Raw genomic sequence first — 14,106 nt, forward strand, 5'->3', positions numbered from 1 at the left:
CACCAAAAATCCAGGGATCCATTATCACTTTACGTTCGTAGATCGTGCTAAAATCATAACCTCTACCCGAAAATCTCAGGATGATCCATGATCTCAAAACCCTATAAATATCCCCAACTGAGGTAAAATCAAAAGAAAGGAGAACAGGATGGACATGATCACTTACACTTATTATATTTTAATTTATATTGCTTTCTCTTTCCTTTTGTGTATTCACTTGATTGACTTGAGTCGGTGTGACTACACCAAAACCTTCTGGCGCCCCACTAATGTGTCTTGTTCTCAGTTATCCAGGATATATAGACGGGATTCATCTAACTTAATCATCACTACATATAAGGAAGAACAATTCTTCATCCTAGTAAATTACCTACCCGAACTCACCCAATTTACACGAGTTTCATCTTATATGATTATTTAGTTTTTAAATTTTTTAAAAAATATTATTTTAGCAATATTAGAGTTTATTTTATGACTAGTTAAACCGTTTTCATAACGTAGATTAGTTTGATCACCGATTTGTTTATGAAAATGTTGATATAATTAACATAATAAAGTTATATTTAATTCGTAGAAGCGAGAAATTCTTTCAAAAATTATAATAAAAGATTTTCAAATAGGTGAACAAAAATTAAATCATATTTTCTAACGGAGAAAATGTAATTTTTTTTTGTTGTTGTCAATTTTCAATGCTTAATGATTAAAACTGAATATTTTTATAGATAAAATAATGTTATTTTAAAAAAATTCTGTCAAACTTATTGTTGACTTTGCCAATGAGAGGTACGTACACTCATGAATTTTAAAGTAGTGATGCGGGATGATTCCATAAATCAATATTTGTTAGAAGAATCCACCTGATTAATATTTATAATAAAAATTACTTTTTTATATAAACAATTTTTTTTAAAAAAAATCAGTAAATAATAATATAGTTTTTTTTTATTTATGCATTTTGTAAATTTATGTCACAAACTTGACCATTAATATTTGAAGCTGATGAATTTTTCAAAAGTAACTAATGCAATTTCGAAAAAATATATGGAATATGTGCCAATTGGGGGGGGGGGGGGGGGGGGGGGGGATGATTGGAGGAAAAGAAAACTAAATAATATATTTGATTAAAAAACCAAAAAGAGACCTATGACTCACAACCTCCGTCCTCCCCGAGTGTTCCACATGGCTTCTCGTTCACTTCACTTTCAATACGTAGAAAACGACAGAAGAAACATAAAGAACCCAAGACGTACTCCTGATCTGCAAATAAAACCCAATGATCTTCAGGGAAAATAAAACATCAGTCTGAAATAAAAACAGAGCAGAAATGGTTGAAGTTGATGAGAAGAATATAGTGCTGGAATGGGTTCTGGGATCGACCGAGGGAGACATTACGGAGAGAATTGGGCAGATTTTGGGGATCATTAAGTTTTTTTTTGTGGTTCCATTGCTCAGAATTTGCCTGTATATTTGCTTGTTTCTGTCACTCTTATTGTCTCTGGAGTGGCTTCATTTGGTGATTGTGAGTGTTCTTTTGAAGCTCTTCCGGAAGAAACCGGAAAAGAGATATAAGTTCGAGGAGATTAAGGATGATTTGGAGGGAGGAAGTGAGGCTTTCCCGTTTGTTCTTGTTCAGATTCCCATTGCAAATGAAGTTGAGGTCTGTTTTTTAATCTAGTTTTATTTTTTACAACAATCCGTTTTGATCCCATTTGTTATATTTCAACAAAACGAGTGCCAAATGTTATATCTAAAATAATCTCTTCATTTACAGCTCCGAAATCATAAATTTTAAGGGAAATAAATTATAAATTATTAATAAAATCAAATTTGATTATGATTATGAATATTATGAATAATGAGTCGAGAAGTCTTTTGGAAAATGATTGGGCATAAGAGTTTTTCAGGTCACACTTTTTACTTTTTTCTATCCTCACGCGACTCTCAGTGTTTTTTCGACATCATCTTTGTTGGCACTTTTATTATTAATTATTATTATTATTATTATATTTTATGAAGTTGGTGTAAATAACCAAAATGACACAACAAGTTCATCATGAAGTGCGGTAATAAATAAATATATATATGTATTTTTTAAATTTTTTGTGAGGAATAAAACGTGTATTAATTAGCGAATTTGTCTTTTGGACTTGGTTAGGTTCACAAGCTGTCAATTGGCGCAGCGTGTAAATTCTCATGGCCTGCCGATAAGCTATTGATTCAAGTACTCGATGACTCCTCCGATCAAGCGAACAAGGTACACATAAATCATGCATATTACAATCTATTTCCTTTCTTCCAATTAACAAAATTCCAAATAATTTTGAACAAAAATTCTAAAATTTTTATAGTGAAAAACAACTTGCTTTACTCTCTATGGAACTTAAATTTCGAATCGAATCGAATCAATCGTGCCTTTTCAAGAGGAACCTTGCCTATAATTGTCAAAATAATTGTTTTCTTGAGCTTTCACTTTTGAATTTTGACAGAGTACATGTTTGTAGGGTATGATTGAGAAAGAATGTATTAGGTGGGCAAATGAGGGCATTAATATTAGATACCAAGCAAGGGACACCAGGGAGGGTTACAAAGCTGGAGCTCTTAAACAAGGCATGGAGCAAGATTATGTCAAACAATGTGAATATGTAGCTATATTCGACGTCGATTTTCAACCAGAACCGGACTTTCTGAGGCGAGCCATACCATTTCTCGTGCACAACCCTGAAATTGGTCTGGTGCAAGCTCGTTGGAGATTTGGTAAGTTGATGGAGTCCATGTTATAAGATAACTAAATCATGAAGGTTCTCCTTTAAAAATTTTCTTTTCAATTTGTTCTTCAAGAATAGTTCTAGAGGAAAAACGAAAAGTAATCTTTGTTTTTTTTGTTTTTTGCCAGTGAATGCAGATGCGTGTGTGTTGACAAGATTGCAGGAAATGTCATTGGACTTCCATTTCAGATTTGAACAAGAAGTTGGTTCATCTGGCTATGGATTTTTCGGATTCAACGGTGAGTACTTAATCATATGTGGTTTCGCGATTATTGTGAAGAGTCGAAAGGGCACGAAATTTTTTATGTTTGAGATTCCTATGTTTTTGAATGACGAGGCCACAATTCACACTATTTTTTCTGATCCTGATTTTGATTCTTGTTATATATAACAACTATAGGAAGTGGTGGAATATGGAGAATTAATGCAATGAATGATGCTGGTGGGTGGGATTGGAGAACCACAGCAGAAGACATGGATCTTTCTGTACGGGCGGGGCTTAAGGGTTGGGAATTTCTTTACCTAGGAGATCTTCAGGTTTTTAAATAAATTTAATATTTTGGTCTTGTTTATATTTATTTCTATAATAATATTTTATCTTTTTTCATGAATTAAAAAATAGGTGAAAAGTGAACTTCCTAGTTCAATAAAATCCTACCGTTCTCAGCAGCATCGATGGTTTTGTGCTCCAGCCAATTTGTTTAGGACCACTATCATTCAAATTGCCATTAACAAGGTTGGTTCGGCCAGAAATTTACTTTTGTAGGGAAAATCTTGCAAATTATAATGGACAGATTGCATTTCTTATGCTTGTTGAAAAGTCAAAAAAAGTACAAAACCTTAATTATATATATAAAATTAATAATATCTTTACTTTAAATCGAGACCGAACATGTAGCTCAGTTGGTCTGACCTGTTGTGTTTAGACTAACGTTCGAATTCCCTCCCTTTTGTACTTTAAAAAAGTAAAAATAATATCTTTAAATCACAAGCACGTCTACCCCATTTACATGTATATGTATTTTTTCAGGGGATTTATGCTTGTGATTTAAAAACACTGTATTTTAAAAGATTTGGTTTACATTCGAGTTTCGTAGTCTTTTGACTTTCTGAGTGGTAACTTCTTCCTTTTGTGTGATTTTACAGAAGGTGTCAGTGAAGAAGAAACTTTACATGATGCTTAGTTTCTTCTTTGTCCGAAAGGTGGTCGGCCATGTCTTCGTATTCTTGTTTTATTGTGTGGTTCTGCCATTGACGATTCTGTTCCCCGAAGTCGTTATCCGAAAAGATGGTGCCATTTTAGCTCCTTGCTTAATCACGGGGGTTAACACACTCTTTGGAACTCCAAGGTACGGTCTTCCAATGTTTGCTTTTTTAACTTTAGACTTCTAATTTAGTTTCTCTGTTTTTTTCTTAAAAAAAAACATCTTTTTAGTGCTCTTCTCAAACAAAAGACTACTTAAAAGCACTGGACAAAGTCCATTTTGTGAAATACTTTTTAACCAAATGCTTCATGATTCAATTTGACCTTAAACCTTCTCTTGCTCCCATCTTCTTTGAAAATTCTCAGGTCAATCTATCTTATTTTACATTGGATCCTTTTTGAAACGGCGATGTCTTTTCGCCGAACAAAGGCTATATTCGTCGGGTTGTTCCGAGCTAAAAGTGTCAACGAATGGGTTGTGACCGAAAAGCTTGGAGACTCACTCAACAATAAAACCCACACTGAATCAACTACACAAAAACACCATATAATACGATTCAAAGCCCTCAAAGACAGGTAATTTTTATTCATAACTATGTATATGATGTATTTTAAATAGAATAATCAATCATTCATGCAATTTTTATTTAATCTGCAAATCTATATTTGAAAGTATAAAATGGCTTGATAAATTTCTCCTATGTTTCAGAATATTGCTACCAGAGATTGTGATTGCAGTGTTTCTATTAGCATGTGGATGGTATGGCTTCGTCTATCATCGAAAACAATACTATTACTACATATACATGTTCCTTCAAGTGATCTTCTTAATACTTGCTGGATTTAGCTGCTTTGGCCTAAAAAATATGTGACGTGATATCAAGGCTCGAGGAAGAATGAATCTGAGGAAGGTAGAAACATTAAGAATGTTATTATTTGTTAATAATAATGTAATTTTTTAAAGTTCTTTTCCAGAGTAATCATTAGAACAATTATAAGGCGTTTGGAGTTTGAATATCATTTTGAAGTGAAAAAACTAGTTGGTATTCCTGTATAAAAATGGCATTTGTGTTTTGGGTATACTTCGATACAGCCTCTCTCGGAATTTGCTTCTGTCAATTAACTCTACAAATCATTCAATAAATCACAAAATGAATCCAGGCGCGTAAAATCGCTTTCTTTAAGAAATTATTTGCTCTCACATGCATCACGATGATGTATTCGAACTAAGCAGCAGATGTTTCTCTATAATATAATGAGTTTCTAATAATGTTGTTTCTGAAGTGTATGCTTGAACTGTGACAATCTATTTGGGCTTTTCCAACTAGTAATTAAATTCCAAGGTGATGATAATTATCACAATTGCTTTTTCCTTGCACCATCCCTCGTATTTAAGATTCGACTTCGAATACTTTAGGATTAATCATTTTGTTGCTGTCTAGCTGCTTAGGATTATAAATTATTTTCTAATTGAATTAAGATAGCATAATCAGAAGTTTGCTCAAGGTATCGAACTCTATGTTAGTTCAAAGAAAGATGTTTTATAATTCTTACTAAAATAATTTTAGATCTGTCAAAGAAATAGTTTTTTTCCAAGATTTCAAGTTAATCCCTAATCGGTAGTTTTCATGTTTCTACTTTATAGAACATATACAGTAGCATGTACTTTTTTTATTTAAAACTTTTAGTAAACCTCAAACATATTTATTAAACAAGAAATAGATTTTTATGGACGATGTTGGGGAAAATTTCTTTAGTTTAGAGACATATAATGTGATTAATTGGTTTTAGTAGAATTATATTGGCATTCGATAAAGTTTAAAATTTTTGTACTCGGTTAGTTTAGTGTAGATATCTAAATTCCTAGTTCATTTTTCTTCCTTATATCATTTAATGTTTGACATATTCATTATTATATATATGTATTTGAATTAGTAAAAATAATCTAATAAGTTTGAATAGAGAAGGCTTGGATGGATTATCCCCTCGGTAGTTTTGAGTATTGGGCAGGGATGAACACGGTACGATTTTGCGGTTTTTTTTAAAAAAATATTCAAACCGAATTGCCATATGCGGTCGGTTAATATTTTAAAAAAATAATCACGATTTTACATGTAGAATTAGTCTTACGACTTTGAGCGGTTTTAAGCTGTTGTGGTTGGTTTACGATTTTTTTAATGAAAAATATTAAAACATATATTCTAATTTTTTTTAAAACAACAACAATATAAGGTATTCAAATATAAAATATAATTCAAATCATACAAAAATGAAACTAGATAAAACAATAATCAAGATTCAAAACTAAGTAAATAATTTAACAACACAACATCTCACAACAAAAATTATATTTACAATATTTTATTTTTATTTTTTATTTTCAAACTTCAAACAAAATATTTTTGTGAAAGAAATAAGTACTCTACTAAAAGACTAATGTGAATAATAATTAAGAAGAAGATAACTTTTCTTTGTAGGAGTAATAATTTTGAAGTGAGTTGAGATATAATGTGACGACTTCTTTAATTGAATATGTTGTTTACAAATTATTATAATCTTAGGCCAAATATTATGGCAAGTGGTTTAGGCGGTGCGGTTTGGTGTGGTTTTTGGCAAAATAATAATCGAACCGTGTATGCAGTGCGGTTTATGATTATTATTTTTAATCGTGATTTTTATAAAATATTAGGAAAATCGGTGCGGTGCAATTCGGTTTGGGTGGTTAATAAAAAATTTGATCACCCCTAGTATTGGGTGAGAGTCCTACACTTTTTACATTACACATTTGATGACAAAAATGACAAAACCACAAAGCCGTGTCTTTGTTGCAAATGCATAGACTCATTGAATCATGATCGTCAGACAGTACACACACATCTATTGATAAATTGTATTTTACGAGATTATCGTATTTGGAGTTTTCATAGAGAAAAACTTATTATACAATCTCATGATAGCATTAGGAACAATCTTCTGGCTTATTCTAAGGAGTTTTCTAGTATGGGTAATCATGAACCTATGATGTAAGACATGCTAAGTGAAACACTGGGAATTCATGCGTTTATGAATAATGAGAACTACGCTGGTGCATCAACAAGTCATATGGGGCATGACTCTAATATAGAAGATTTTTATCGATCGATAGATGATGCTAAACAATCACTATATGTTGGATGCATCGAGTTTTCAAAATGACGTTCCTTGTTGAGTTATTTAAGTTGAAAGTGTGTGAAAAATGTAGTGATAAATCATTCATGACATTATTGTTGTTTTTTCTCCGAGCACTTCCATTTGAAGCTAAAGTACCTAATTATTTTTATGAGGATAAAAACTAATTCTAAACTAGGACTACAGTATGAAAAAGAACATGCGTGTCCAAATGACTGCATTATTTATTGGGAGGAAATTAAGAATGAACATGCTTGCAAAGTGTGTAACCTTTCAAGATGGAAGGACTTGCGGAAACAAACCAAGAGGTCAAGTAAAGGTGGAAAAAGCGTCTTTTGGTGAAGACTCCAGCCAAGGTATTTTGGTATTTTACTTTACAACCAAAATTATAATGATTATTCATGTCATCTACGACACTAAAAATAAGCAATGGCATTCTAAGAAACGGTTGGATGGATTTCTAAGGCATCCGACTAATTCACAAGCATGGAAGGCATTTGATGAACTACATCATGACTTTACTTCTGATCTTTGAAATGTACGATTGAGACTCACTGCTGATGGCTTTAATCTTTTTAAATATCAAAGTTGTCACACATAACTTGGCCCATTGTCTCGATGCCTTAAAAACCTTGGGAGTCCATGAAACCTCTTTTTTTTAAAAACTGTGCCGCACAGTACTTTGCATCGGACCAAGACATGTTGGAGGGAATAGATCTAAGACAAACGAACAAACAATCATTTCGGTAATGCGCACATTTTAATTTTCCTAAAGTCTAAATTTTATGATACTATTTTTTTTTTATGTATCGAGGTGTTCGGGCTTGAGATTTCTCGGCGAGTTGATGTTTAGGAGCTGGTGCAGTGCCTAGCCAAGTTTTTCTTGAGCAATACAAGTGTATCCATTGCCAAGGATATGACAATCCTTTGGATGTTGCACAAAAGTTCAAGGAAATAGAAGAAAAAATAAAGGAAATGGAAGCTAGTGAGGCTGAGCGAGAAGCACAACTGAAGGAATGAATAGAGGTAAAAGAAGGAGAGAGAGAGGCACGAATACAGACAGAAATGGAAGCAAAAAGCAAACTAAGATGGAACAATCGATGAGACGGATGCAGAGACAACAATGCCAAAATTTTACCTGTATTATGCGAAGTATGATGGTCGGAACTTCTGGGAGAGGGCCCGAAATGTCACGTCCCGGGACAGGGGTTGGTTGACACCGGCGTTGTTCTCAAATTTACATTCGACAACAACAAGCCTCAGAAGTACAGAATTCAGAAACCAGTCTTTTTATTCATAATTACTGAATAATTCAATGTCTGATACAGCGGAAATACCAAATATTTTACAGCGGAAATGTAAAACCAAATATAACAACGTCTTAACAAACGCAGCGGAATAGACATAAACTAGAACTGATAAACAACGGTCTTCTTCACCAGCCCCAGAATTGAATTTGCTCTTCTTCTTCTAACTTTTCTTCCTCATTCTTATCTGAGATGGGTTTGGTGGGTGAGTGATATTGTAATGCCCGAGATTTTTATCCTGTTAATCTGAAATGATTTAGTGATAATTGAGGGGATTAATCGGGACACGATTGGATTCAACATGAAAAGATGTATGTGCGAGGACAGAAGGTCTCGCGTATATGCGCGACGCTATGCGTGCATATGCGCGAGATGGGCAGGGGGCCTCGCGCATATGCGCGGAAAGTGTGCGCGCATATGCACGAGCCTGTCCAAGGAAAATTGCGAAGTCCAGAGAACCTCACGCATATGCGCAGAGAAGGGGCGCGCATATGCGCGAGCTGCCGAGAAGGAAAGCTGCCGAGACCAGTAGGTCTCGCGCATATGCACCGGTTGAGGTCGCGCATATGCGCGAGACGTGTTGTACCTAAAATGAGCCACTTGCCCCTTTTCCTGCATAGTATATATATATATAAGTAACAATTCCTAAAGATAAAGAATAAGGAAAGAAACGAGGAAGCCGAATGAAACTTTAAGTTCATAATATAGATTTGTGATTTGCGAGAAATCCGTCCGTCCGATTTTCAATCCGACTTCTGTACCGTGTTTCTATCGACGAGAGCTGCAACTGGACGTAAGTTTTACTACGTCTTGATATGATTTCGAATTATGATACTGCTAGAATCGGATATGATTCATATATGTTGTTCTTACGATATTAGACATCGTATGATTGAAACCAGATCGAAGAACAGATACCGTATGAAATTGTTATGAATTTTCAGAGTTGATTTGATTGTGATTAGACCGAATTGATATCAGAATTGTGTTGTTATCGATTATGAGGTGTTGAGATTGATATCTGATTGATACTGTATTGCTGGGTATATTGATATTATTCAGATTTGAGATTATGATATGTTATTGTTGAGATTATGGGTTGTACTGATATTGATTATGAGCTGTGTTATTATATCTGTGATTTTGTAATTGACGGGGTACTGAGATTGTATTGTTATACCGTCGAAACACCAGTGGATTGATATTAATCAGATTCGCTATTGATTGAGATTGTATCTTTGTATAGTTGACATTGATCAGATTATGCCTAGATTTGAGTATTGATCAGAACAAGTCTTGAATTGAGTTGTACATTGATACAGTATATTCGATATTGTCATTACAAGATTGAATATGGACAGAGCTGAATTCGAGACCTCGACTTCATCAGACCGAGAAGAGAAATGTATAAATTAATGTTGATTCGGGATTGCACAACTCGAGTTTGATTTGACTTGAGTTTCCCAAAATCACATACTTTATCTTATAGCATTGATATTTGCAATTGATAAGTTTGATATGTCTAGGCTATGGATGTATAGTTTAGTATGTGTTGTAATGAGTCAGTGGCAGGACATGCCAGGGCGGATAGGCCTAGTCTTTGGCAGGATATGCCAAGACACCGGACGTTTGGTCATATTGATAGTGCATAGGAGTGGAGCAACTTCTATAGCGAGATTCAATATGGACAGGACCAAAGTCCGTAATAAGAACGTACTGCCACCACGATCGGGAGAGTAGGTGGGAGATTGTTGCGTTCTTATTCAGATCGGGATCCCTAGATTAGGAATGAGTCGAGTCAGAGTCTTAGAGTCACAGAGCGTGATTTACCGCTTGATATTGATAATGTTTTCTGATTTTGATACATGTTCATAGTGTGATTTACAGTTTGATCTGACTGTGATACATGTTATAGATATCTGCTTCATACTTTTATATATGTTTATATGAAATACATGTATACATGGTTTATACTGGGAATATAATTCTCACCGGAGTTATCCGGCTGTTGTCTTGTTTGTATGTATGCTTGACAACAGGTGGGACAGCACCAGGGTCAAGACGAGGACGAGAGAGGACTAGTTTAGCGTGGAGATTCGGGCCCAGAATTAGATCTGTTTCATTACCGGACATGTAGTGAATGAACTGTAGTCGTTACGATTTACTTTTGCACATGACTTGTACTTAGATCTGGATACTGATCTTGTAAATGAAATAAGATTAATTTCATATGTTTCCGCTTTTGTATTTAAAAAAAAAATATTAGACACTGTTTATTTAATTGTTTTAATTATTCCCAAAGATGATTAAGAACTGAATTAGTGTCCGGGTCCTCACAGATATGGTTGTCACTCAGTAAACAGGGGCGGGAATAACTCCCACTTTTCGAAATCGTTTCAACAGAAACAGTAATACAATAATATACAGAAAACTCGTATTTTCAGAACAGAAATCAGAATTCAGAAATCACAGGTTTCAGAACAGAAATCAGAATTAGTAAGCACTGAGCACGTTAGTGAATTTCATGGCTAAACTGATATCAGTCCCCTATATGTTCTCTCTTCTAAGGGGTGAGGCCAGAATCAGAATCAGAATTCAGAAATGTTCAGAATATATATTCCTACCATTAGTTCACTAGGGAGTTTCAGTGCTTCAAAATAATATATCAGAAATTAAACATACAGAAACTGTGCTTTAAAACAGAATTATCAAACAGATTTCAAGATACTTATATATAAGCCCACTTACTGTAATTTGCTAGAGTTTCGGTTGAAGTCTACTGGAAATCTGGTTGCTCTCGCTACTGGATTTTTACAGCTCGAACAAGGCACTCTCATAGCTCGAAAATTTAAATAATAATCTCAAGATTTGTGTAACACCAATTCAGAGACTTGAGGGTGTTATTTATAGGCCAAAATCTGACTGTTAGACTCCCTATTAATGGCCATAATCTGCATTTAATAGCCTTTATTCCATTTTAAATGCTTCAGTTACAAGTCATGAGTTGAATTAGTAACTGTCTGCTATCTCGTTCTTCTGGTGCTGGATTCTATCTACTGGAATTCTATCTGCTGGAAAATATCAACTTCTGAAATATTAGCTGATGCTGGAATTGTTTAGCTTCTGCTGGAATTTTCCTTTGCTACTGAATATTGCTAGCTGCTGGAAATATTAACTTCTGCTGGAGTTTTGCATTGCTGCTGAAATGCTGAAAATTCGGGTTCTCACGTCCCTCCCTCCTTATGAGAAGTTTCGTCCTCGAAACTTGGCTATACATGATCCTCAAAGAGATAAGGGTATTGCCCTCGCATCTTTTCTTCCAACTCCCAAGTAGCTTCTCTTTCGGTGTGGTTGAACCATTGTACTTTGACATATGGAATAGTTCGTCTCCTCAGTACTTGGTCTTTGTTATCCACAATTCGAATTGGAATCTCTTCATATTTTAACCCTTCATTTAAATTTCCCTCAACCAACAGTGGTCCAGCTTCAAGAATATGACTAGGATCGGAAATATATCTCCTCAGCTGTGAAACGTGGAATACATTGTGAATTTTTGACATGTCGAGTGGAAGTGCTAATCTATAAGCAAGTGTTTCCACTTTCTCAAGAATTTCAAAGGGTCCGACGTATCTAGGATTCAATTTCCCTGCCTTATTGAATCGGATTATACCTCTCATGGGTGACACTTCCACATATGCCTTTTCTCCAACTTCAAATTCCAAGGGTCGTCTTTCCTGATCAGCCTAGCTTTTCTGTCGATCTTGTGCAGCTTTTAATCTCTCCTTGATCAAAGCGACTTTATCCACAGTTTCTTGGATCATTTCGGGTCCAACAATGGCATTTTCTCCTACCTCATCCCAATACAGTGGTGATCGACACTTTCGTCCATACAGAGCTTCGTATGGTGCCATTTCAATATTGCTGTGGTAACTATTATTGTACGCGAACTCAATTAAGGGCAGATGTTTGCTCCAATTACCACTGAAGTCTAGAGCACATGATCTTAGCATATCTTCTAGAGTTTAAATTGTCCTCTCTGTTTGGCCATCGGTCTGAGGATGATAGGCCGTGCTAAGAGTAATTTTGGTCCCCATAGCTTGTTGAAAGCTCTTCCAAAAACGGGATGTAAACCTCGGATCTCTGTCTGATAGTATGCTAGCTCGAACTCCGTGTAGTCGTACGATCTCATTCATGTACAGTGTGGCTAGCTTGTCCAAATTATAGTTCATGCGGACATGTAAGAAATGCGCAGATTTCGTGAGTCTATCTACGATTACCCAGATGCCGTCATGACTTTGTCTAGACATTGGTAGCCCGACAACAAAATCCATAGAGATATGTTTCCATTTCCATTCTAGAATTTCTAGAAGTTGCAAAAGTCCTCCAGGTCTTTGGTGCTCTGCCTTGACTTGCTGGCACACGTGACACTTGGAAACAAACATTGCCACGTCTTTCTTCATTCCACTCCACCAAAAATTTTTCTTCAAATCTATGTACATCTTGGTACTGCCAAGATGGACTGAAAATTTCGACTTATGTGCCTCAGACATTACTTCTTGTCGAAGGTTATCGATGTTTGGTACGCACAATCGTCCTTTCATCCACAAGATTCCTTTGTTATCCGTCTCGAAATCTGGTGATTTCCCTTCTTTAACTTGCTCTTTTTAGTTTCACCAAAGCGTAATCTCTATCTTGACTTATCTTGATTGTCTCTCGAAGACATGGTTGTGCTGAAAGTGATGTCAGGATCACCTTACTCATATTCTTTCGACTTCAAGAATCTGCTACCTTGTTGGCTTTGCCTGGATGGTAGCTTATCGTCAAGTCGTAATCCTTCATGAGTTTAATCCAGCGTCTTTGTCTCATATTTAGTTCCTTTTGAGTGAACAAATAGTTGAGACTTTGATGATCGGTGAAAATCTCGCACTTAGCTCCATAAAGATAATGTCTCTAAATTTTTAGTGCGAATACCACTGCAGCTAGTTCTAGGTCGTGCGTTGGGTAATTTTGTTCATACGGCTTCAACTGCCTTGATGCGTATGCAATCACCCTTCCCTCTTGCATGAGTACACATCCTAAACCTCTTTTAGATGCATCACTGTAGATGGAGAAGTCTTTACCTTCAGTTGGCAATACCAACACCGGAGTGTAGGTAAGCTTCTTCTTCAAAGTCTCAAAGCTTTGCTCACATTTTTCACTCCATTGAAACTTAGAGTTCTTTTGTGTGGGCTTGGTGAGGGGTATGGCTATTGTAGAGAATCTTTCAACAAATTTTCGATAATAGCCTGCTAGTCCCAAGAAGCTTCGAATTTCTGTCACCGTCTTTGGTCTAGGCCAATCTGATATTGCCTCTACTTTCTTAGGGTCCACAGATACTCCTGCTGCTGATATTATGTGTCCCAAGAATGCGACGCTCTCTAGCCAAAATTCGCATTTCTTGAACTTGGCGTACAGTTCCTTTTCTCTCAGCTTCTGGAGGGTGAGACGAAGATGTTCTTTGTGGTCTTCTTCACTTGACGAATACACTAGAATGTCGTCGATGAATACCACAATAAAATTGTCAAGAAAAGGTTTAAACACTCTGTTCATGAGATCCATGAATACTGCTGGAGCGTTGGTTAACCCGAATGGCATTACCATGAACTCATAGTGTCCATATCTT

The 14,106-nt window shown here is 35.5% G+C and overlaps 1 protein-coding gene across 1 annotated transcript; it reads left to right on the forward strand.

The window, feature by feature from the left end:
• The first annotated feature begins 1,146 nt into the window (after nucleotides 1-1,146).
• On the forward strand, nucleotides 1,147-5,049 carry LOC142543182 (glucomannan 4-beta-mannosyltransferase 2-like). Its single transcript, XM_075650276.1, has 9 exons — nucleotides 1,147-1,657; nucleotides 2,156-2,254; nucleotides 2,502-2,754; nucleotides 2,894-3,004; nucleotides 3,166-3,302; nucleotides 3,388-3,501; nucleotides 3,912-4,114; nucleotides 4,336-4,545; nucleotides 4,679-5,049. Exons 1-9 carry the CDS (start codon nucleotides 1,325-1,327, stop codon nucleotides 4,839-4,841), a joined length of 1,623 nt encoding a protein of 540 aa, XP_075506391.1. The 5' UTR covers nucleotides 1,147-1,324; the 3' UTR covers nucleotides 4,842-5,049.
• The last annotated feature ends 9,057 nt before the right edge of the window (nucleotides 5,050-14,106 follow it).

Source organism: Primulina tabacum, chromosome 4 (assembly GCF_025594145.1).
Source record: "Primulina tabacum isolate GXHZ01 chromosome 4, ASM2559414v2, whole genome shotgun sequence".
In the NCBI taxonomy this organism is placed as follows: Eukaryota; Viridiplantae; Streptophyta; class Magnoliopsida; order Lamiales; family Gesneriaceae; genus Primulina; species Primulina tabacum.